The 24,617-nt window shown below is 45.0% G+C and overlaps 1 protein-coding gene across 2 annotated transcripts; it reads left to right on the top strand.

Moving 5' to 3' along the window:
- The first annotated feature begins 175 nt into the window (after nt 1–175).
- LOC310766100 (protein brambleberry-like) lies at nt 176–24,582 on the top strand. Of its 2 annotated transcripts, XM_083622055.1 has the most exons (13): nt 176–241; nt 8,243–8,502; nt 10,175–10,303; nt 11,535–11,720; nt 14,029–14,251; nt 17,204–17,320; nt 17,445–17,624; nt 19,278–19,484; nt 20,322–20,475; nt 20,835–20,899; nt 22,091–22,251; nt 22,564–22,661; nt 23,884–24,582. In XM_083622055.1, the coding sequence occupies exons 2-13, from the start codon at nt 8,257–8,259 to the stop codon at nt 24,032–24,034; spliced, it is 1,917 nt and encodes a 638-aa protein (XP_083478181.1). In that variant the 5' UTR covers nt 176–241; nt 8,243–8,256; the 3' UTR covers nt 24,035–24,582. The 2 variants fall into 2 exon arrangements, with proteins under 2 accessions (XP_083478181.1, XP_083478182.1); XM_083622056.1 differs by lacking the exons at nt 22,564–22,661; nt 23,884–24,582 and having other exon boundaries at nt 21,946–22,132.
- Nucleotides 24,583–24,617: the final 35 nt, after the last annotated feature.

Raw genomic sequence — 24,617 nt, 5'->3', positions numbered from 1 at the left:
GAGCGCGAATGAATGCCAGGCCGCCATTCAGAACGCGGCCATTCATCTTTCGCCTCCGCTCTCCTGATTGGCCGCCGCTGGATTCCAAGCGGGGCGTGGGAGCGCCGGCGCGGCTGCGGGTTGGCTGGGCCGGTTCTGACGTCACCGTCAGAAGTGTTCATATGAATAGATTTGGTAGCGCTTTTGCCGGGAAACTTTCGAAATGCGCGTTTGGGGGAATCCGGAGACGCAGGCGAGGCAGGTGGGGAGATGCTTGGTCGAGGGGTTTGTTTTGTTTCGTTTTTTATTGACTTAAGAAAATTGTACAGACAGCAAAACGAAGAAGCCTAAATTCACATTGCCTTCTACCGATAAGAAATAATAATTATTGTCCTTGTTACAGATAGGTAGCCGTGTTGGTCTGCCATAGTCAAAACAAAAAAAAAATTTTCCTTCCAGTAGCACCTTAAAGACCAACTAAGTTAGTTCTTGGTATGAGCTTTCGTGTGCATGCACACTTCTTCAGATACACTGAAACAGAAGTTGCCAGATCCTTCTATATAGTGAGAAGGTGGGGAGGGGTATTACTCAGAAGGGTGGTGGGAATGGGTGATTGGCAGATAGCTGTGATGAGCCTGTTGACGACTCTTAACGACTGCAATAGGTCTTACAGGAAAAAGCAAGGGGTGAGAAGGTGAAAAATGGCTTTGTCATGTATAATGAGATAAGAATCCAATGTCTTTGTTCAGACCAGGTCTCTCCATGGTTTTAAGTTTGGTAATGAGTTGCAATTCAGCAGCTTCTCTTTCCAGTCTATTTCTGAAATAGCTGTATTACTACAAAGGAGACCTATTGCAATCGTTAAGAGTCGTCAACAGGCTCATCACAGCTATCTGCCAATCACCCATTCCCACCACCCTTCTGAGTAATACCGCTCCCACCTTCTCACTATATAGAAGGATCTGGCAACTTCTGTTTCAGTGTATCTGAAGAAGTGTGCATGCACACGAAAGCTCATACCAAGAACTAACTTAGTTGGTCTTTAAGGTGCTACTGGAAGGAAAAAAAAATTTTTGTTTTAATTATTGTCCTTGTCTATCTTCTCTTTTGAGATTCTTCCACCTTCTAAAAGGGACTGGAAGGTGCTTAAAGGATACTTGCAAAACCATTTCGAGAAATCAGAATAAACAAGTTCCGTTTTAAATACTGGAATACTAAATAAGATGGATAACAATGTGTAATAGAAAAAGAAGCAGGAAATTAGGTTAAAGGTGTGTGAAAGAAAGTAATAGAAGTGGAAAGAAATTGCAGTTGAGTAGATTGGAAGTCTAGCACTAAGGTGGGGTGAGGGGTGGTGGATGGTGATGGGAAAAGGAATGATCTGTGGGATTGAGTGTAGGTACGTTTGAACATTTTTAAGGATTGTATGAAATGTATGTTTGTATATTCGCAATATGTGTGTATTAATGCTAAATTATTTTAACAATAACTTTTCAAAAATTAAAAAAAATAATTATTATTATTACCATAATGAAAATACTAAAAATACATTTACTTCCCCTTTGGAACTTCTATTCTGGTTACAATATATTACTATTCTATAAGAATCTATTATACCCTTTGCTGTCCCATATATTATTTTATTTCCCAAATTCAACCTAACCCTCCCCTCCCTACTGCTTCCTGTGTGAGATCTTCCCATCATATTTTTTTATAGCTGCTTTAACAAAATAGAATAACTTGGAAACTGTTGAAACTGTTGAATTATAATTACTTCTTTTGTCCTTACACGCTTAACAATTGCCTATTAAGAGTTCTGCTTTAACACCATATTTCTTCCTGTATTCCCCTATGCATTCCCATTCTGTATAGAATTTTTGATTGGAGCAGCCCAGGGGTATTTTATTTTATTTTATTGCATTCACATTCCTCCTCCTTCCTCCAGGGATTTCAAGGGGGCATGCATGCTTCTCCCCTTCTCCTTTTAATAATGACAACAGCCCTGTGAGGTAGGGTAGGCCAGCGAGGCCCAAAGACACACCCGGTGAGCTTCAGGATGGCTGAGTGGGGATTTGAACCCTGGTCTCTCAGGTCCTAGTCTGACACGCTAACCACTATGCCACACTGCTGCTGCTGACTAGAGGGGTGTAACACCTTGCTGGGAGTGGTCAACATTCTTCTGTCTCCCAAATTGCATGGGATTTTTAGCGTTTTGGTGTCCAGCTTTATTTATTTATTTATTTTTAAAGCTATTTATTGGAGTTTTACAAAAACATGAATTTAAAAGATCATATAAAAAGAAAAAAAATACAATAAAAGAAACATAGAAAAATACATAAAATAAGAAAAGGAAAATAAAAACAAATCCATTTTTGTAACCCTGACTCGTTATCTTATTTCCTTGGCCTCCTCACACCTCCCCTTTTTGTATTCCCATTTAAATAATCAAGTCAGCAAATCCTTACCCTCTTTCATTTATCTTAACTCTATATCTTAACATGTTGTAACTCTATATTTTCATCCATTTATCAATTCATTTTTGCATATTCTTATTAACTTTGTTGCTAATGCCACTTATTTTCAGTCCAACATCATTTTAACATTCATTAATTTTACAGTGTTTCTGCAAATAATCTTTAAATTTCTTCCAGTCTTCTTCCACCACCTCTTCTCCCAGGTCCCGGATTCTGCCAGTCATTTCCGCCAGTTCCATATAATCCATCACCTTCATCTGCCACTCTTCCAGGGTGGGTAGCTCTTGTGTCTTCCAATACTTTGCAATAAGTATTCTTGCTGCTGTTGTTGCATACTTGGTGTCCAGCTTTAGCTTATTGCTTCTATTTTATTTTTTTCCTTAATTTTTTAATTAACAATTTCAACATAATATATCAAAACATATCATATTCATTATTCCCCCCTTTTTTCCCACCCTCGCCCCGCTGAGACTTCCCTCCATTCCTCTCTGATTTCTCAACCCATGTCGCTCTCTGCATATTATAAAATTATTTCCATCCTTATATTATCTATCTACCATGTTACCAATCACTAAATTTGCGTATGTTTATTCAAAACCTGCCAAGGAGTCTAATTCATTTTGTTGTCTTTTTAAATACTTTGTAAAAAGTTCCCATTCTTCTTTGAAGTCACAGTTGTCCTTATCTCGCAGTTTGTATGTCAGTTTAGCCAATTCGGCGTAGTTCATCAATTTCTCTTGCCACTGTTCCTTTGTCGGGGTTTCTTCGTTCTTCCATCCTTGTGCTATCAAGACTCTTGCCGCTGTTGTAGCATACATGAATAAATAGCTCGTTGCTTCTAGAGCTGCTACTGGCTATCTGAAAAGATCCAGATGCCAAGCCTTAAAATGATAAGGCACCACAACGGTCGTCTAGTCCAACGTGCTGCAATGCAGGAATCTTGACATGGTTTTTGAAGGTGGTAGGCACCCCAAACCCCCTGCAGTGTACCTGGTATGGGTCTTTTAAAAATAAAATAAAATCATAATCTCATTTTCTAAAGAATTTCCTGGTTGATGGACAGGAAACTGCCTTATGGGACTATTGGTCAGTCTGTATCGTCCACACTGGTTGGCAGCAGTCCCCCAGGGATTTCAGGTGGGGTATTTGTGTGTGTGCATTGCCAGTCCTCCTTGGACATGCCAGGGATTAAACCTAGGACCTTCTGAGTCCTTTCCCACCTATTTCTGCTCAGAGTGTTGACCTGAAACTTTCCAGGATGGCTTGTTGTTGTTTAGTCATTTAGTCGTGTCCGTCTCGTCGTGACCCCCTGGACCAGAGCACGCCAGGCACTCCTGTCTTCCATCGCCTCCCGCAGTTTGGTCAAACTCATGCTGGTAGCTTCGAGAACACTGTCCAACCATCTCATCCTCTGTTGTCCCCTTCTCCTTGTGCCCTCCATCTTTCCCAACATCAGGGTCTTTTCCAGGGAGTCTTCTCTTCTCATGAGGTGGCCAAAGTCTTGGAGCCTCGGCTTCAGGATCTGTCCTTTCAGTGAGCACTCAGGACTGATTTCCTTCAGAATGGAGAGGTTTGATCTTCTTGCAGTCCATGGGACTCTCAAGACTCTCCTCCAGCACCAGAATTCAAAAGCATCAATTCTTCGGCGATCAGCCTTCTTGATGGTCCAGCTCTCACTTCCATACATCACTAATGGGAAAACCATAGCCTGAACTATACGGACCTTTGTCGGCAAGGTGATGTCTCTGCTTTTTAGGATGGTGTCTAGGTTTGTCATTGCTTTTCTCTTAAGAAGCAGGCGTCTTTTAATTTCGCGACTGCTGTCACCATCTGCAGTGATCATGGAGCCCAAGAAAGTAGAATCTCTCACTGCCTCCATTTCTTCCCCTTCTTGCCATCTCATTTTTGACCACATGCAGCTTACCAAGGTTCATGGTTCTTCCAAGATGCCTTACTGCGTGTAATAGCATGTCTGGCTGAGCCCATATCAGGAAGAACATGCAGCCTGGTCTCTGTTTCTGGAGCAAAGGTGAAACTATTCATTCTTATTCCTATAAAAATGTCTTTAATTGCTTACCTAAAGAAAACCGTCAACGAAAGCTCCAGGCATGCTTGCTCATGCTGTTGGGAAGTGCTTTTTCCCCTAAAAAATATATATTTAGGGGCACTCTCCTTTTCCTACTCATATTGAAATTCTGCCCCTCAGTGAGGCCAAACTTAGATTCACAAAATGTTTCGGGGTGTGCGTACCCCTGCGTTCCCCCTAGGGGAAAAAGCACTGCTGTTGGGTATGTTGGCTAGCAAAATGAAACCTCCATGTTCTCAAGCAGTCTATCTTGGAATGCCAGGTGCTGCAGTAGGAAGGAATGGGGGAAGCTATTGCTTTCATGCTCTGCTTAGGGAACACAGAGAAAGATGTCTTGTCTTGTTTCTGACTCTGTATTGTCTACACTGAGTCTAGAGTTTTTGACAAAACAAAAAAAAATTTTTTTTCCCTTCCAGTAGCACCTTAAAGACCAACTAAGACTTAGTTGGTCTTTAAGGTGCTACTGGAAGGAAAATTTTTTGTTTTGTTTTGACTATGGCAGACCAACACGGCTACCTATCTGTAACTGGAGTTTTTGACAAGAGTTTATTCCACCTCTCCTCTCCTGGGAGATGCTGGGGCGTGAACCAGGGGCCGTCTGAATGCAGAGCAGTTGCTCTATGGTGGCCAAACTTGGCCCTCCAGCTGTTTTGGGACTACAATTCCCATCTTCCCTGGCCACTGGTCCTGTTAGCTAGGGATGATGGGAGTTGTAGTCCCAAAACAGCTGGAGGGCCAAGTTTGGCCACCACTGCAGTCTCTGCTGAACTATAACCCTTCCCTGTATTGGGGGGGGGGCGGGTGGAGAGAGCCTGTGATTGACCACTGTGGGAAAATTACATGCTGGATCCAAAGAGCCTCAAAGTCTCATCCTGGAGGGCTACTTCTATGGTTTTTTCCAAGGGGTGCCTTTGCAAGAATATACCCCAGACAATTGGCTATCTTGGTCTATTGTGGAGCCAGATAGAATAATCTTTGGAAAACAATAGCTTTCAACAGGGCAGCAGTGCTATTGAAGTGCTATTAATGACCTTTATGGGACACCCCCCCCTCTTTCTCCCAAGGCTTGTTGAGCAACAGGGAATGTGAATTTTCCCCTTTCCCCTTAATTTTGGACAAAGGACCCAGCTGGAGAAAATGTCTCCCTCTGCACTTTTCCCCTAAAGTTTTCCCGTTAGCAGCAGAAGTTTATGGTCTGGTTCCCCACCATCACCACCCAATGTCTGCGTATTTTTCTAGGTGGCATCCTGGCTGCAGACTGGATGGTTTCTTTGACTTATTAGTAATTCGCTGCAAAAGACTCTCTAAGCCACTTACAAAAAATTAACAGCTGAAGGCACAGCATAAAAGGAAAGAGAATACATTGCAATATGAAACCATTAACAGGGTGTGTCATTTTAGGGGGCGAAACTTACTTTTTACAAATTTATTCAGTGAGGGGGGCTTAAAATTTGTTTTTGGGTGTGAGAAATTCAAATCTGCTATTATTTTTGTGATGCGACATTTAGCTTGCTACGTCTAGGTTTGATGAAGAAGCACATAAACTGCTTTTGGAAAACCAAAGCATTTTGATTTTGCCTTCTGAAAATGTCATGCAATGCTAAACAATAATAATAATATACAAGATAACTGCAAGTACTTGGCAATCATTTTTTATTTCTATGCGGTTTTTTTACATACATTTTACTTGCCGAGCAAAACTAAATTATATTGATTTAATGGAAAAAAAGACACACGTTTTGAATTCCCCAGTCATGTTACAGCTTCTTTGCACCCCTCATTTTTGGTAATTTGAAAGCTGGAAAATTCAACACACCCAGCTCCATCGGTAAAAGCGTGAGACTCTTAATGTCAGAGTTGTGTGAGTTTGAGTTCCACTTTGGACAAAAAGATTCATCTATTGCAGGGCTGTGGTACTTGTCAGCATCGCCCGTGAGCCAGTGCCACGAACTGGACTCATCCACTTCATTTTTATTTTATTTTTTAAGAAATATTTATTAAGATTTTACAAAAAACAGATATACAAAAACACATAATAAAAAAACAAGAAAAAAGAATAAAAGTAAACACACACAAAAAAGATACACAAAATTAAAAACAATTCTTTTTCATAATTTAAAACTCATTTGCTTGTTTCTTTGACTTCCTCACACCTCCCCTTCTTGTATTCCCATTTAAATAATCAAATCAGCAAATCCTTACCCTCTTTCATTTATCTTATCTCTATAACTTAACATTTTATAACTCAGTATTTTCATCCATTATCAATTCATTTTTGCATATTCTTATTAACTTTGTTACTAATATCACTTATTTCCAATCCAACACCATTTTAGTTATTATTATTTTTTTTTACCTATTTATGCCCTTCTTCCATATTCTTAAAGCATTACAGCTGGAAACCACTTAATTTCTATCCAACATCATTCTAACATTCATTAATTTTGCAATATTTCTGTAGATAGTCTTTAAATTTCTTCCAATCTTCTTCCACTCATCCACTTCAGCCCCGACTGGGCTAGGCGAGCTGGGTAGCACTTCCAGAGACCACCTTCTGGACAGGAACAGGTCAAAGTGCTGTGGACTCACAGCTTCGAGTCGTGAGCACCAGATTCACTCCAACAAGAAGACAGTCATCGCACAGCAGAGTACAGCAGAGTACAGCAGAGCATAAACGACTCGGAGAGCAGCTCTGTAGAATATCTTCTTTTATTCTGTCTACAACTATAATACACAACTATGTACAGAGCTAAATGAGGTCTAAACGAAAATGCTGAACTGCACCGAGTGTCTGCAGCTGCTCTTAGCAGCAACCTTATCTATACACACGATCTCTCTCTAACACTCAGTCTCTCTCTCTCTTTGATGTGAGGCTGGAGTGGAATATATAGAGAGCAGAAACCTCCCCCTCCTCTCTGGAGAATCAGCAGAAAACATCAGCAGGTTCTTGGATATGGGAGGGGTGAAATCTCATCACTAGATGGGTTCTTTCCAGCTCTAAAACTCTGATTACAGTGACCCACATACAGACGTAGCAAAACTTTTAGCATCAGAAAACGGCAACAAACCACAACATACATAGAATCATAGAACTGCAGGATAATAAACTGTTTCTATATGCAGTAACGGCAGCAAGAGTACTATTGGCACAAAAATGGAAAGAAGAAGAATTACCGACAAAGAACAATGGCAGACAAAATGAATGGACTATGCAGAATTAGACAAGATGACAGGAAGGATTCGAAACCTGCGGGATCAGAGATTCTCAGAGGACTGGAGTAAATATGTGAACTATATCTGAAAAGCAATTGTAATCAACAGATTACGCTAGTAGGGTTGCAAGAAGTTTTGTAAGGAGGAGGATGTGAAATATTGCAGAGAAAAGTATGAAGAGAACTATTAGTGAAGCACTATTAAAAGTAATAGTGAAATTAATGAAATGCAGATTAAGTGATTAATAATAATATTGAAATAATAATAATAGAGTTTGAAAAATCTTCAGATGTGGTTGATGGAGGTCCAAAACATTGAATAAGATGAGAAAATACGTTGTCTGGGTTTTTTTTGGAAATTTCATGTAAAAATTAATAAAAATATATTTTTTTAAAAAAATCATAGAACTACAGAGCTGGAAGGGACCCTTGGGTCATCTAGTCCAACCCTCTGCAATGCATACATCACCGTCCTTGTCTCTCCCTTGCAGGACACCCTCTGAAGATGCTGCTTCTTGATCGCTGGGCCTTCTGCCTCTCGCTTCTCCTGCTCCTGGTTGCGTCCTCCTCTGGGTTTTTCGGCTGGCTTACTCGAAGTGGAACCCCAGAAAAAGCCCCTGTGTCCCCCGCACCCCCTCCAGACCCAGCTCACCTGCCCCATGTGCCTTTTGAGATGACCACGGCAGATGAGAGGTTCTTAGCTGAAGCCCGGCGGCTGGATCTCTCGCCCCTGGACTCCTGCCACCATAAGGTCCGCCTGCAGTTTAAACATCTTCTCCCTGCAGTGCGGACCAGCTTGCATGCCGTCATGGAGGTTTGCCCCAGAGTTTTCCGCTCTGCATTCTACAACGGATCGTAGAATTGTAGAGTCGGAAGGGGACCCTGAGGATCATCTAGTCCAACCCCCTGCAATGCAGGAACACGCAGCTGCCCCACACAGGGATCAAACCTGCGACCTTCGCATTATCGGCAGCACGCTCCAAACAACTGAGCTATCCAGGCCCCAATAATAATACAGTGGACACTCGGGTTGCAAACGTGATCCGTGCGGGATGCACGTTCGCAACCCGCAGCGTTCGCAACCCGTGTCTGCGCATGCGCAGGTTGTTATTCGGCGCTTCTGCGCATGCACAAAGTGCAATTTAGTGCTTCTGCGCATGCGCAACCACCAAAACCTGGAAGTAACCCATTCCGGTACTTCTGGGTTTCGGCAGTCCACAACCCAAAAAAACGCAAGCTGAAGTGTCTGTAACCCGAGGTGTGACTGTTGTTGTTGTTGTTGTTGTTGTTGTTGTTGTTATTTATTATTATATTTATACCCCACCCATCTGGCTGGGTTTCCCCAGCCACTCTGGGCAGGGTCCAACAGGATATTAAAAACACAATAAAAGGTCAAACATTAAAAACTTCCCTGAACAGGGCTGCCTTCAGATGTCTTCTAAAAGTCAGATAGTTGTTTATTTCCTTGACATCTGATGGGAGGGTGTTCCACAGGGCGGGCGCCACCACCAAGAAGGCGCTCTTCCTGGTTCCCTGTAACCTCACTTCTCGCAGGGAGGGAACTGCCAGAAGGCCCTTGGCGCTGGACCTCAGTGTCCGGGCTGAACGATGGGGGTGGAGACGCTCCTTCAGGTACAATTCTAAAGAATTATAGAAGTTCCTTTTTCTATAGCAGTGCTCATGAAGCATGTGTAGACCTAGAATAAAATAAGATATTTGCATTGCCTCTAAATGTCCATTGAGGGATAATAATAATAATAATAATAATAATAATAATAATAATAATAATAATTTATTTGTACCCCGCCCATCTGGCTGGGTTTCTCCAGCCACTCTGGGCGGCTTCCAACAAAGACCAAAAACACATTAAAATGTCACACATTAAAAACTTCCCTGAACAAGGCTGCCTTCAGATGTCTTCTAAATGTCAGGTAGTTGTTTGTCTTTTTGACATCTGATGGAAGGGCGTTCCACATGCTGGGCGCCACTACCGAGAAGGCCTTCTGCCTGGTTCCCTGTAGCTTTGCTTCTTGCAATGAGGGAACCGCCAGAAGGCCCTCAGAGCTGGACCTCAGTGTCTGGGCAGAACAATGGGGTTGGAGATGCTCCTTCAGATATACTGGGCCGAGGCCGTTTAGGGCTTTAAAGGTCAGCACCAACACTTTGAACTGTGCTCGGAAATGTACTGGAAGCCAATGCAGGTCTCTCAAGACCGGTGTTATATGGTCTCGGTGTTATAATAATTTATTACTTATACCAAACCCATCTGGCTGGGTTTCCCCAGCCCCACTGGCTGGTTGTGTGGTCTCGGATTACAAATACCAACTTTAAATTCCCTTTTGCACTAAAGTGCTGTAGCAAAACAGGAGAGACCCCCCCTTTCTGCCTGGTTATTTCCCTTGCCTCTCTTATTTCATTGCTAGGTGGTTGCACAGCTTCGGTCGTCTTGCACAGACCTGACAGAAGAGGAGCTGGCTAAGCTGGGCGTCTCCCTGTTCAACTGCCAGGCCAGCGTCGAAGGACGTGGGACTTACCTGTGCACTGCCGACATGGTACCTAATCCGGTTTGGGAAGCTACCTAGAATCTTACTGTAATAAACGGAAATCTGCCCTTATTCCCTTATGGGGGACACAAGAGCCCTTATAGAGTCCTTTGCAGGTTCTCCATCGGTCGGAGAAAATAAGAGGCCAACCAGAGAATATTGAGAAGCAAAGCAGATAGTAAGCCTGATCTTTATTGAACTGTTGCAACAGGGTGCTCCCCTCACACGCAGGAAAGAAGGAGGACCCAGAACCCAGGTGTGCCCGCCCTTATATAGACATTTTAAATTGCCCGCCCTGGAGTTCAAGACCACCCCCAGAAACATCATTCCTACATCACAGAAAGGGCGGTCTACAACAGAAATCTGAGTGTGTTGTTTACCTCCTGTCTGGCAGGTTACCTGTTAATGGTCACTTGATTGGATACCCTGGGGAGCCTGGCCAGTCTTTTGTAATGACAAACACTTAGTTCCTGAGCCAGGTCACAGGCTCACCCTATTCGTACACAGATAAACCCTTAGGACAGGATTTGTGAAGGAAAAGACAACGGGGAGGCTTTTCCATTTCCCTTTGACCTTGCAGAGAAAACATTTGGTCAGTTTGGGAGTCAAAATGGTTTCAGGGCTGTTTTCCTGTGCTGCCTCAGACATGTGGCCCATACATTTATGTACGTATTTGCCTGGCACATCCATGAACATTTATTATATATATATAGTAAAGGTAAAGGGACCCCTGACCATTAGGTCCAGTCGTGGCCGACTCTGGGGTTGCGGCGCTCATCTTGCTTTATGTGGCCAGCATGACTAAGCCACTTCTGGCGAACCAGAGCAGCACACGGAGACGCTGTTTACCTTCCCGCCGGAGCGGTACCTATTTATCTACTTGCACTTTTGACGTGCTTTCGAACTGCTAGGTTGGCAGGAGCAGGGACCGAGCAACGGGAGCTCACCCCGTCACGGGGATTTGAACCGCTGACCTTCTGATCGGCAAGTACTAGGCTCTGTGGTTTAACCCACATAGCCACCCACGTCCCTTTTGCTCCTTTCCCAGAGCTATGCCAGCTGCATTTCCTCGTTTTAATGACCTGGTTCAGACAGCAAGAGTGAGGCTGATGCCCCGTTACGTAAATAAAATAAAAATTAACCGATCTAAACAGAGTTGCATGGTCTCGGATGAGCTGTAGGGTTCCCACAATGATTCATTCAATTGCAATCTGCTGCTCCCTTTCTGTTCTCCCAACAGACTCTAGCAGAATGCACGGCGAGTATGGATCCAGACACCTGGAACGCCTACCACATCGTGAGCAACCGAGCCCGGGCTGTCTGCTACGCCACCCGTCAGATGCAGTTCAAGCGCCGAGCGGAGCACACCGTCAACGCCTTGGTCTCCACTGCCGTCAGCCAGCTGGAAGCGATGAAAATGCTTAAGGTTTGTACTGCTTTGGATTTGATATATATATAAATTAGGATCTTCCTTGGGGGGCTGGAGGACTATCTGTGGCTTACGACCCTCGTATCTATGGGACCGCCTCTCCTGGTCTGCCCCACAGAGGACCTTAAGGTCCATGAATAACCATAGTTTAGAGGTCCCGGGCCTTAAGGAAGCCAGACTATCCTCCACCAGGGCCAGGGCCTTCTCAGTGATGGCTCCGACCTGGTGGAATGCTCTGTCCCATGAGACCAGGGCCCTGCAGGATTTAACCTCCTTCCGTCGGGCCTGTAAGACAGAGCTATTCCACCTGGCCTTTAATTTGAATTCAGCCTGATCTTTTATTTCCCTTCTCTTCCCTCCCCCTCCCCTTTTATGAAGATCACCCGCTCTGAGACCCCACAGCTAATTCTCCCCTGGCCCCCTCGCTGGCCCAAGTAGGACCAATTCAGCCAGCTAGCCCTGGGGATTACAGTATCTAATTGACTTTTGATTTTTGAATCTTATTGTTATTCATGTTTTTATACTGTATTAATGCTGCTTTTATAACTAAGTGTTTTAAATTTGTTGTTAGCCACCCTGAGCCCGGTTTTTGAACCAGGAAGGGCGGGGTATAAATAAAAAAAATATTATTATCTGGAGCAGATTTGGGAGGGAAACGGGGTCTGTGGGGTAGAGAAAGGAAAAGTCCCTTTGGGCAAGCAGGTTTTCGTGTCCAGAAACTGCATTGCCCCGTGCAATTTGGAAAAAGTCTTGGCAGAAATTGTGACATGAAGCTGGGGGAGGGGGAGAACTTCTGCTTTCTCCTGCCCTTTGTTTGGGAAGCAGGGCTCATCCCATCAGCTTTGCTGAAAGACCTGCCCCATCGGGCACATTCTGCCCCTGAACTAGAATCATAGAATAGAATCATAGAATCATAGAGTTGGAAGAGACCACAAGGGCCATCGAGTCCAACCCCCTGCCAAGCAGGAAACACCATCAGAGCACTCCTGACATATGGTTGTCAAGCCTCTGCTTAAAGACCTCCAAAGAAGGAGACTCCACCACACTCCTTGGCAGCAAATTCCACTGTCGAACAGCTCTTACTGTCAGGAAGTTCTTCCTAATGTTTAGGTGGAATCTTCTTTCTTGTAGTTTGGATCCATTGCTCTGTGTCTGCTTCTCTGGAGCAGCAGAAAACAACCTTTCTCCCTCCTCTATGTGACATCCTTTTATATATTTGAACATGGCTATCATATCACCCCTTAACCTCCTCTTCTCCAGGCTGAACATGCCCAGCTCCCTTAGCCGTTCCTCACAAGGCATCGTTTCCAGGCCTTTGACCATTTTGGTTGCCCTCCTCTGGACACGTTCCAGTTTGTCAGTGTCCTTCTTGAACTGTGGTGCCCAGAACTGGACACAGTACTCCAGGTGAGGTCTGACCAGAGCAGAATACAGTGGCACTATTACTTCCCTTGATCTAGATGCTATACTCCTATTGATGCAGCCCAGAATTGCATTGGCTTTTTTAGCTGCCGCGTCACACTGTTGGCTCATGTCAAGTTTGTGGTCAACCAAGACTCCTAGATCCTTTTCACATGTAGTGCTCTCAAGCCAGGTGTCACCCATCTTGTATTTGTGCCTCTCATTTTTTTTGCCCAAGTGCAATACTTTACATTTCTCCCTGTTAAAATTCATCTTGTTTGTTTTGGCCCAGTTCTCTAATCTGTCAAGGTCGTTTTGAAGTGTGATCCTGTCCTCTGGGGTGTTAGCCACCCCTCCCAGTTTGGTGTCATCTGCAAATTTGATCAGGATGCCCTTGAGTCCATCATCCAAGTCGTTGATAAAGATGTTGAATAAGACCGGGCCCAAGACAGAACCCTGTGGCACCCCACTAGTCACTCTTCTCCAGGATGAAGAGGAACCATTGATGAGCACCCTTTGGGTTCGGTCAGTCAGCCAGTTACAAATCCACTGAGTGGTAGCATAGTCAAGACCGCATTTTACCAGCTTCTTTACAAGAATATCATGGGGCACCTTGTCAAATGCCTTGCTGAAATCAAGGTAGGCTACATCCACTGCGTTCCCTTCATCTACCAGGCTTGTAATTCTGTCAAAAAACGAGATCAGGTTCGTCTGACATGACTGTGCCAGCTGGTTTAAGAACTGGTGCCCGGGAAACCCTGGAGAGCTGCTGCCTGTCCGTGCAGACAATATTGAGACAGGTGGAGCAATTTATGGATTCTGTCTTTGGGCAGCTTTATCTATTCTTCCGTTCGGCTGCCCTCGCTTCTGACGCGCCTTATTCTGCGACTTCCCTTCCCTGCAGAGCGGGCAGGAGGAGCTGAAGGAGCTGACGTCGGAATCGCTGCAGAAAGTGGCCACCAGCCAGGAGGCGATCCTGGCCCAGCAGGAGAAGTTGCAAGGCAGCCAGGTGCAGATGGAGGAGTCCATCCACGACAACCTGGACCAACTGGTTCGGGAGAAGGCTCTGATTGCCAGCGGGCAGCAGCAGGTGGCAGAACTGATTGAAGGCATCACGAAGAGGATGGGTAAGCGAGGGACAAGGGCCAAAGTGGTGGGGAGGTTCTTGTTAAGTATAATAGATTTAACTGACACAGAAAATTACTAACTGCAATATCAGTGGGCCCAAAAAATTCTGCAGAGCCTTGTGTCCTCCAAGGCTTGCTCCCATCGTCTGGGAGCGGGGGGTTAGAGTGCCAAATCCTGCCTTGGGAGTTCATGTTTTGTTTTTGTTTTTTACTGAAATATTTATTAAAATTTTTCACATTCAATACAAAAAAGTCAAAAAAGAAAAAAAATTTAAAAACACATGAAATTTACAATTCCATATTTTCAGTACCATATTTCCCTGACTTCCCCACACCTCCCCTTCTTGTATTCCAATTCAAATTGTTAGTTCAACAAGTTCCTATCCCCAATTTTTAACCTTTTTATATTTAATTCATTCTTTTAAAAAACCAATTTTAACTTATAAACATCAATATTTGTACCTCAATACACAAACCTTTTTCTAAAGTCGACCCAAATTCCCTTCCACGAATTTCCCAATTTTCATATTAATAACCAAACAAAAAATAAAACAGATCATAATTGTACACCCTTTGGATTCTCAAACCCCACCACCCCCTTTCCCGGTTTCGATCCCCAACAAATATCCATCAGTCTTAATCTTCTATCAGCCTGGAGATCTCACGTCCGAGGCTCTTAATTCTCTCTCAGTTCCTCTCTGCCGGTTTTTTTGATAGTCCTTAGTATTAAACACCAGTTCTCGGAGCAGCTCTGTCCCGATAAGGTCCATGTTTCTTCCAGCCAGACCTCCATACTTAAAAGTAGGGTCCAAAAGTCCAATTGTCACAAAAACTCCAGCTTCCACTTTAATCAGATTTGTAATCCATAGGTCTTCAGATCTCCACATAAGGAGATCTCTCCATTCTTCAGTCACCAATTCAAACCAGATTTTCATCATCCAATACTTATTTTCCCTTGTGATCATCCTGTCAGGCCTCTGGTTTGATTTCTTGTTTTCCTTTGTAAGTGTAATATCAGGCCTCTGGCTCTCCTTTGTCATTTGCAAAATTACAGCTCTTCCTTCCTTCTCCTCAGAAACAACATATGTCTCTTTCTCCACACTTTCAAGATTCTCAAAATTCTCTTTTTGTCCAGCTGCATGGGCTTCCTGAGTCAAATCCTTATCAAATTCCGTAATGTTATTTACTGTTAAGTTCAAAGTTGTTACATTTGTAGCCAAAACATCAATTTGGCCTTGTAACTTTCCCAAGAGAACAAAAACTCTGTCCAGCCCAGCCTGAATTTTCCCTCCTCCAGCCATTCTTGTAGTGTCCCAAATCCCCCTCTAGAGGGATTTTGGTAACTTAATATTCTTTCCAGTTAAAATCCAAAAGTCAAGTTAATTTGTATCAGTTCTTACTTATTTTCAACAAAATATAGCCAAGTTGCAACAAGTATATCCAGCAGAGACAGCAGAAACAAAGTTCTCTTTTTCCTTTTTGACAGCTAATTTTGACAGCTGTCAAACTCTTCTATATCTCCTCAACAGGCTCTCTCGCAAATCACTCCCGGGTCCGGGGGGGGTGGCACTTCAACTCTCAAAATTAGCTCTTATCCTCCAGTAAAATTACTTATACTTGTATTGCCAAATCGTGAAATTAATATCTTTTGTCCAATAAAGAAGAAGAAATTCTCTCGACCTTAGTTAACTAGTCCTTGCTTTAGATTTTTTACAAGATGGGGAGGCGGACTTCCTGTTTGCGCCTTCCCCGATCGTGCCAAATTCAAAAGAAAATTTCCTTAAAAAGTCCAATTTCCGTACTACTCATGGGTTGTTACTTTTAGAGTCCGATTGTTCACAGGAAAAAGTCAGCGCCCTCCGACCATGGCTCGCGGCTTCACTCCACAGGAGGAGCAGTCGACTCTCGGCACTGCGCCACTCACCCCGTCCCCCGTTCCGAAGCCTTTAAAAAGGCTTCTTCGCAGGTCGGGGGGGCGCAAATGGTGCCCGCCGAGTCACCAGGTTCACAGGCTTCCGCGCCTGTGATTTCTAAGGGTCCCTGCGTCGCCGCAGCGGCAAGACCCAACTCCTGTAGAGCCGATTCCCTCCGGAGCTCGGAGGGAATCCGCCATTAGCCTTTCGCGCTAACCCGGAAGTGATGGGGAGTTCATGTTTTGACCCTACAGAAATGAGCTTTCTGGCTGGGGGGGGGGGGTGTCAATCGCCAGACCTTACTTACCCATCACTGAAATAAATGGGGCATGTTTGGCTTTCAGCGGTTCTCAACCTGTGGGTCCCCAGATGTTGAACTACAACTCCGATCACCCCCTAGCTAGCAAGGCCAGAGCTCAGGGATGATGGGAGTTGTTGCCCAACAAAATAAATTATTTCATCTCCTTCAATGCACATGACTTGAGGCAATGCAAGAAATGCAATGAAAATGGCTACTGAAAAGCTGAAAACACAGAAGATAAGAGCAACTAACTTTAAAAGCTGTACGCACAGCAGAGACCCTGGGAAGACTTGGCAGAACAGAAATGTCTTAATTTCTGCAGAGTTGGAAGAGACACAAAGGGCCATCTAGATCCCTGATAGGGTTTCTGGGAAGAGCAGATAGGGGACACTGGTCATATCGCGACGTAAACTGCGGTTTGTTGGGTATCACAGCAGAAATTCCAAAAAGCAAGGGCTGCCCGTGTTCCTCTCTGTTATGTACTGAAGTTCTCACCCTGGGCCAGCGGGGGGATACTGTAGATAGTTTTCACTCAGGTCCACATATGCAAATAAGGAATTGAAAGTGACTTTCAGTGATTGGATAGTTACAGAAAGTTGTTACTGTTGCTTTGTAGTTGAGCTCTATATAAGCAGGTTGGCTGAACCCTTCAGTTCAGTTCTGGCCTGTGAATAAACAAGAGCTGTTTGAAGAATCGCTGTGTCGTCTGATATGTTCAACCTAACACTCTCCTTGCAGAAAACGTCAGCCGTCACCTAGATCAGCAGGACCTGGAGCTTCAAGAAGGTCACAGGGCCATCCTTGAGGACCTGTCCCAGGTGCAGAGGCGAGCTCAAGAAGTCTACTCTAAGACAGGTTGGTGGTGGGAGGTGGCGTTCAAACCCTCCTCGCCTCTGCCCCTGGCCACTGAGCCAAGACTGCCTCTCCGCTTGCGCTCTGAACTCGGTCGTTTCTCTTCCCCCTCTGCCCTCCATCCCAGAGACCAACCTGGGCTTGTTCGCGGCCTACCAGAACCAGACGGCCTTGTATTACGAGGAGCTGATGCAGAAGCTGCAGAAGATGAACCAGAGTCTGGGAGTGTTGCTGAACGCCATGGACCGGATGCAAGCGAGTGTGGAAGGGCAGCTGCAACACTTTCGGAGGTTCATCAGCTGGGCAGGTAAGACTATTTTGGGAGGGCAGAGGCAGGAGGTTGAATCAAGCAGTTGATTCAACGCCTTCCAATTGTGCAAGGAAACGCCCCTCCCTTTTCTCCGCCCCAAATCTGATCTTGGCAAGATTTGGGGCTTGCAGGAGAAAAGGGGTTCTCCGTTTCATCAGTTCCCTGGCAGCCCCTGATCTGCACAGGTAGTTCAAAGCTTCAAATGCTGTCCAGGGTTGTAAAGACTGCGGAAAGAATAATTGGGTGCACTCTTCCCACCTTGGATCAAATCTATGCTTCCAGGTGCCATAAGAAAGCTGCTGGATAGTGCACACCACGGAAATGATCTCTTTCAGCTTCTGCCTTCTGGAAGAAGGTACAGGGTTATAAAGACCAGGACTAGCCGCCTAAGAAACAGTTTCTATCCAAATGCAATTTTGGTTTTAAACACAGTGTAAGGTAGTCTCTAGGGATGCAGGTGGCGCTGTGGGTTAAACCACAGAGCCTAGGGCTTGCCGATCAGAAGGTCTTACCTTTAAGGTAGCCCCTGTGAGAGTATATTGTATTTAATTATGGAGTATCAGAGTTTTTAGGGGGCTAACCAGGCTGGGATAGTTGGGATAGCAGGCTTGTTGGTTTTTGAATGTCTGATGTAGATTTTTTCAATTTTGTTGTTCTGTATGGGACTATGACAATGAAGACCATCGTATCAGTAAAGGTAAAGGGACCCCTGACCGTTAGGTCCAGTCGTGGCTGACTCTGGGGTTGCTGCGCTCATCTCGCTTTACTGGCTGAGGGAGCCGGCGTACAGCTTCCGGGTCATGTGGCCAGCATGACTAAGCCGCTTCTGGCGAACCAGAGCAGCGCATGGAAACACCGTTTACCTTCCCGCCGGAGCGGTACCTATTTATCTACTTGCATTGCATGCTTTCTAACTGCTAGGTTGGCAGGAGCAGGGACCGAGCAACGGGAGCTCACCCTGTTGCGGGGATTCGAACCGCCGACGTTCTGATCAGCAAGTCCTAGGCTCTGTGGTTTAATAATAATAATAATAATAATAATAATAATAATATCTTTATTGTCATTGCCCCCTCTCAGGGACAACGAAATTACTTGACTGCTCCATAAAAACACTAATTAAAACACTAATTAAAACAATACAGTATAGTACAGCAAGGAAGATTAGATGACTTTCAAAGTCCAGGCTTCCCATTCAGGGCTGAGATCGCTCTGGAGAAGAAGCTGTTCTTAAGACGGCTCGTTCTTGTCTTCATCGTCCTGTATCTCCGTCCGACGGCAGGAGCTCGAAGAGACAGTGACCAGGATGCGATGGATCTTTTACTATGTCCAGTGCCTTCCTATGGCACCTTGTGGCATAAATCTGCTCTAAGGTGGAGAGTGGGCAGCCAACAATGCTCTCTGCTGCCTTAACAACTCTGCACAACCCCATCCTGTCCTGGGTAGTACAGCTTCCGTACCACACACATAAGCCATAAGTGAGCACACTCTCAATGGCACAGTGATAGAAGGCAAGCAGCAGTTTCTGTGGAAGATGGTTTTTCCTTAGAATTCTCACAAATGCAAAGCTTTAAACAATGCAGAATCACAACAGCTTAGCAAATAAGCAAAATACGGGAATTAGAGCATTTCGTGCCCACCTCTGTCTCGCAGGGTTCAGCCTCAGCTCCATCTATACCTGTGTCCTACACGGCAGCTATTTCCTCCTGGCAGCCCTCATCATGACCTTCCTGCAGATTCCCGGGCTCCCGCGTGCCATGCTGCTGTTCCTCGTCGTGGCCAACGCCCTGTCTGAGCTGAACCAGGCCGTCTCCTTGGGCTTCAAGTCGCTCACCTGCCTCTTAATCTTGACTGTCGCAGGCAAGCATGGAGTCTATGCAACCCAGCATATCGGTGTTTAGCATGTTGTCTTTTTTTTTTTTTAAGTCTTACGTTATTGTCAGTTCTTCTTATTAATGTTATTATTTCACTTGCACACTGCTTGATTATTAAAAAAAACCCTTAGAGCAGTTGATTTTATTGTTTTATCTTTTTTTTGCTAAACAGCTTGGAGGTGATTGTTCACAATTAAGGGGTGCATAAGTTTTATGAAATAAAAAAGATTTGCAGAATGACAAAAAATTTACTGGGAGGGAAAACTGGAGGGGGGGAAACAGAAACAGTCTAGTGAGTGGTCAGGGGATTCCAGGAGTTCCAGATCCAACACATACTACTACTACTGCTACTATTACTACTATACTATTATTTTAATTATACCCCGCCCATTTGGCTGGGTTGCCCCAGCCCCTCTGTTGTGGCTTCCAACACACACAATAATAATAATAATAAACATCAAACATTAATAGTAACAATCAGATCCTATATAAAAAGTCACAACTTATACCAAATAAAGCAAGATGCAATAATGAATTAGAATCCAATAGTAAACACTAAAATTAAACACCAGCAAGTAATAATTAGACAGTTGACACTTATCGATTACAACAAAGAATTGCTCATCTATAATTGGTGAAAACAAATCACAATACAAGAAGATTGATATATTCCGCCTCTTAAGAGAAAACCAGCTGATTTTCAGTTTTACCAGCACACCAAGTGAAGTAGTTCATGTTATTTTTACCTGGCGCTGAGCCCATGGTGTAGATGAGCTGGAAAGTATGGCAAGTGATATTGATGTGCGCTTTCTCTGCCCTTTAGGCAATGGGCTCCTAGGCACCCTTTGCCTCTGTGCCATGAAAGGAAGGAGATGGAAGCCCACCTTGCTGCGTCTGGGGCAGGGGGCAGAAGTGGGCGCCCCAGAAGCACAGGTGGAAGGCTCCAGCCGCTGCCGGCTCACCTCCACGCCCGACAGGTAGGAAGGCGTGGCCAGGAACAGGCGATGCTGCTGCATATTGAAAGGTTGGATTAAGCAGAGCTTGGGTGGCCATCTGCCATGGATGCTTGAGCTGAGATTCTTGCATTGCAGGGGGTTGGGATGGATGACCCCAAGGGGTACCTCCCAGCTCTAAGATTCCATGAAATTCTGGAATACGCAGATTCTCTGGCAGAAGAGGGCTAGGGTTCAATGATGGAACAGGTGAATGCCTTTAGAAGGCTCAATCTCCATCGTCTCCGCGTAGGACTGGGCAGTACCCCTACCTGAGACTCTGGCCAGACTCAATATAAAGCCGCGAGAAAATGATTGATTGGCCTCTCCTCTCCTCTCCGCAGCGAAGGTGAGGTTGGCCTCCTGAAAAGGGAACTGGAGAAGCTGGGAGACTTGAGCTACGCGACAGGTGAGCAATCCTCAGGTGTGCACGGCAGTGGCTTTAGGGAGCCAAGAACAAAGGCTTGAGGGTTGGAGGTGATGATTTGCATTCACTGTCCAGAAAGCAGCTCTTCTGCCAACTGCGTGGTTCAGGAAACATGTTAGAGAAGAATCTGGTTTGTAGCAAATCTTACTTTTTTTTTGCTTACTGCAAAGACTGTAGGTGTTGCAGAATATATCCTGTTGTTATCTGAATGTGCATTTAATATTCTGTTGGGAGCCTCCCAGAGTGGCTGGGGTGTAAATAATAAAATTATTATTATTATTATTATTATTATTATTATTATTATTATTATTATTTATTTTATCCTGTGACATGAATTCTATATAATGACTTCTCTAGCCCCAACCTCTGAGGAGTTTTTCCCCCTGGCTAAGCAGGTATTTAAACTCTTCCCCATCTCTTCAATGTGTCACATTGGGCATCATGTGCTCCAGTTGTATATAAAGCCCTTAGCAACTTAGGAACTCCCTGCTTATTGATATCCCTGCTTATTGATATCTTTTTGGTGCCTGCTAAAAGCATTTTTGTTTAGACATGCCCACCCAGGTATTTAAAAAGTTGATGTGAGTTTTAATCCGTTTTTATTCTATTGTTGTTGTTTTGGAAGGTCTTATGTTATTGCCATTCATTTTTCTTACCAATAATTTTATTTTTTTGCAAACTGCTTTGAGGAGTTTGACAATCAAGCGATGTATAAGTCTTACGAAATAACTTAATGAAATGCATTTCCATTCTGGATTCTGAAGCTTTAAACTCGCAGCGCAAAAATGGGTGCTTTCCCTTCCACCTCCATGAGGACTAAAGGCTTCGCGCTTTAACCTTTGAAGCAGTACTCAGCTGTGTTAGATAGACAGATAATTTATTACGGTCGGAGAGCAGCTTATAAAACACACTCGGGGGTACAGTCGCAGAAGGAAAACAAACAATTAAAACAATATACAACAATAAATTTAAAATTTATAAATGCCATAAGCGTATAGACACTTAATTTTGTGTGTTATGTTTGCTAGCTTTTGCTGGGAAGCTGCGTTTGGTCTCCCCCCTCTTCTGAACAGAGAATACACTGGTCCTTGGAATTCTGTCGTAAATGGCAAAGGTATGTCTCCACCATCAGCCCCATCCTATGTCCAATATTTGCCAATCTTTGTGTCACAGGTGACTCTCACCTGGCAAGAGACTCTTCAATGAAGGGTGAGAGCATCTTTCCAGAGGAAATCACAGTGCATCCTGCAGCCGGCTGGAAGCCTCAGCGAAGCTATTCCCCTCATCCTATGAGCCTTCGGCGCCAGAGTCTGACCCGCTCCAGCAGGCATGAGGTATTGGGGGAGACTGCTCAGGTGTCCTGTGCTGAACGCGGGGAGGGAAGAAGTCTGCCTTGGGTGTGTAGTGTTCGGAGATGTTTCCGGTTCGAAAAACTCACCAACCCTTGAACTTCTGTGGAGTTCCACTTCAAACCCTACTCTGTCCCACTGTTTTTGGGGACATGAGCAGCTGAGGGAAACGATCACAACTTCTTGTGGCAGCGAGTTCCACAGTCCAAGTTGGTGCTACGTGGATAATAATAATTTATTATTTATTTCTTGGCCATAAGGCACCCACCCTCCCAAAGTCTTTTCTCTTCCCGACAGGCCACTTTGGAGAAATTCCCCCACCACCGCCTGGACTCAGCCTTCAACTTTCCCATCTCAAGGACCAGTTCCCCAAACGAGTCCATGGTCAGCGATGTGTAAGTAACAAAACCCGACGTGCCCTTTTCTCAGCGGACCGATGCGATCGACGAGATCTCTTTTGGGTGTGATGTCTAAATGGAGCCTCCACTCTCAGGGCCTGGCTACCTCTGAGTATCGCACACTGCAGCGTAGCATGAGAATGTGTGGGCGTCCAATGAAGCTGAAAGTTGGGAAGATTCAGGATGGATAAAGGGAAGCACTTCACCACGCAGATCAGAGTTAAACTGTGGAACTCCCTGCCACAGTAGGCGGCGATGGCCACCAACCTAGATGGCTTTAAAAGATTCAACAAATTCATGAAGGAGGAAAGGGCTATGGATAGTTCCTAGCCACTATGGCTCTGCCCTCCCTCCATGGTCAGAGGCAGAAATAATACTAACACTAATCATAATAATCATAATAATAATTTATTATTTATGCCCTGCCCATCTGGCTGGGCTTCCCCAGCCACTCTGGGCGGCTTCCAACCAAATATTAAAATACAGTAATACATCAAACATTAAAAGCTTCCCTAAACAGGGCTGCCTTCAGATGTCTTCTAAAAGTCTGGTAGTTGTTGTTCTCTTTGACATCTGGTGGGAGGGCATTCCACAGGGCGGGTGCCACCACCAAGAAGGCCCTCTGCCTGGTTCCCTGTAACTTGGCTTCTCGCAGTGAGGGAACCGCCAGAAGGCCCTCGGAGCTGGACCTCAGTGTCTGGGTAGAACGATGGGGGTGGAGACGCTCCTTCAGATAGACTGGACCGAGGCTGTTTAGGCCTTTAAAGGTCAGCACCAACACTTTCAATTGTGCTCAGAAATGTACTGGGAGCCAGTGTAGGTCTTTCAGGACCGGTGTTATGTGATCTCGGCGGCCGCTCCCAGTCACCAGTCTGGCTGCCGCATTCTGGATTAGTTGTAGTTTCCGAGTCACCTTCAAAGGTAGCCCCACATAGAGCGCATTGCAGTAGCCCAAGCGGGAGATAACCAGAGCATGCACCACTCTGGCCAGACAGTCTGCGGGCAGGGAGGGTCTCATCCTGCATACCAGATGGAGCTGGTAGACAGCTGCCCTGGACACAGAATTGACCTGGGCCTCCATGGACAGCTGTGAGTCCAAAATGACTCCCAGGCTGCGCACCTCTGAATCTCAGTTGCAGGAAACCACATGAGTATCAGATGGTTTCTCTAACTGCCCTCTTTATCACCCATCTTTCTCTCTGATATATATTCATTCCAGGTCCAACTGCTCCCTGACTCCACGCCCACCCTGCCAAGGAGTCACCAGGACCGGACATCAGTGCAGGAAGAAGGCCGTATTGGGCCACGTCTTCTGCCACGTCCATGCTTCTGGTCAGTCCTACACCAGCCAATCGGGTGCCTGCTTTTAAGGTTCCCAACGGATGGATGCTGAGACTCACAGAGATGCTGTTTGTGGGCTCGCTGCTTGGGTACCACCCTTCCAGGTGCTCAATTTTTGACGAGAGAGGGCCTTCTTTTTAAAATTACACTTGTTTGCGCTTCTGAAGCTGAACAAACGACAATCTGATGTCCCTCTGGATCCGACTCAACTTGCACAAGAGAAAACTGGCGTCTGAAGCCCTGCAGATTAAGAGCACAAGCTCCTTCTGTTCCGACTCGTCGGCCTGTGTTGGGTTTAAGGAGCGTGGCTGGAAGGCAAAGCATTTTAGGGCCATAGCCACCGCCAGCTCTTTCCACAAAGGCAGATCTAATTGCGTGTGTTATCCATCTCTAGCTGCCTTTAGTTCCCACGATGGTTGTGCTGAACCCCTAAGAACAATTTTGTCTACTGCCTCGATCGCAGGTGCTTCTGCAAGGACTTTGAGTGCAAAGGTGTCGCAGACAATCCATGTTTCTGCACCAATTTATTTTATGTGAAAGTTGCCAGGTTTACGTTTAATAAATGTTTTGACCGATAGCCGCTGCCTTTTTCTCCCCTTCTGTACCAATACA

Source organism: Podarcis filfolensis (assembly GCF_964270895.1).
Source record: "Podarcis filfolensis genome assembly, chromosome: 7".
Lineage (NCBI taxonomy): Eukaryota > Metazoa > Chordata > Lepidosauria > Squamata > Lacertidae > Podarcis > Podarcis filfolensis.
Note: the sequence above shows the minus strand (reverse complement) of the source record. Positions and strands in the feature narration are given on the sequence as shown.

Coding starts and splice junctions, on each gene's coding strand:
- LOC310766100 (XM_083622055.1), top strand. CDS start 8,257: ATGCTGCTTCTTGATCGCTGGGCCTTCTGCCTCTCGCTTCTCCTGCTC. Junction 8,503..10,174: donor TGGACTCCTGCCACCATAAG/GTCCGCCTGCAG, acceptor TTTCATTGCTAG/GTGGTTGCACAGCTTCGGTC. Junction 19,485..20,321: donor CTTAATCTTGACTGTCGCAG/GCAAGCATGGAG, acceptor TCTGCCCTTTAG/GCAATGGGCTCCTAGGCACC.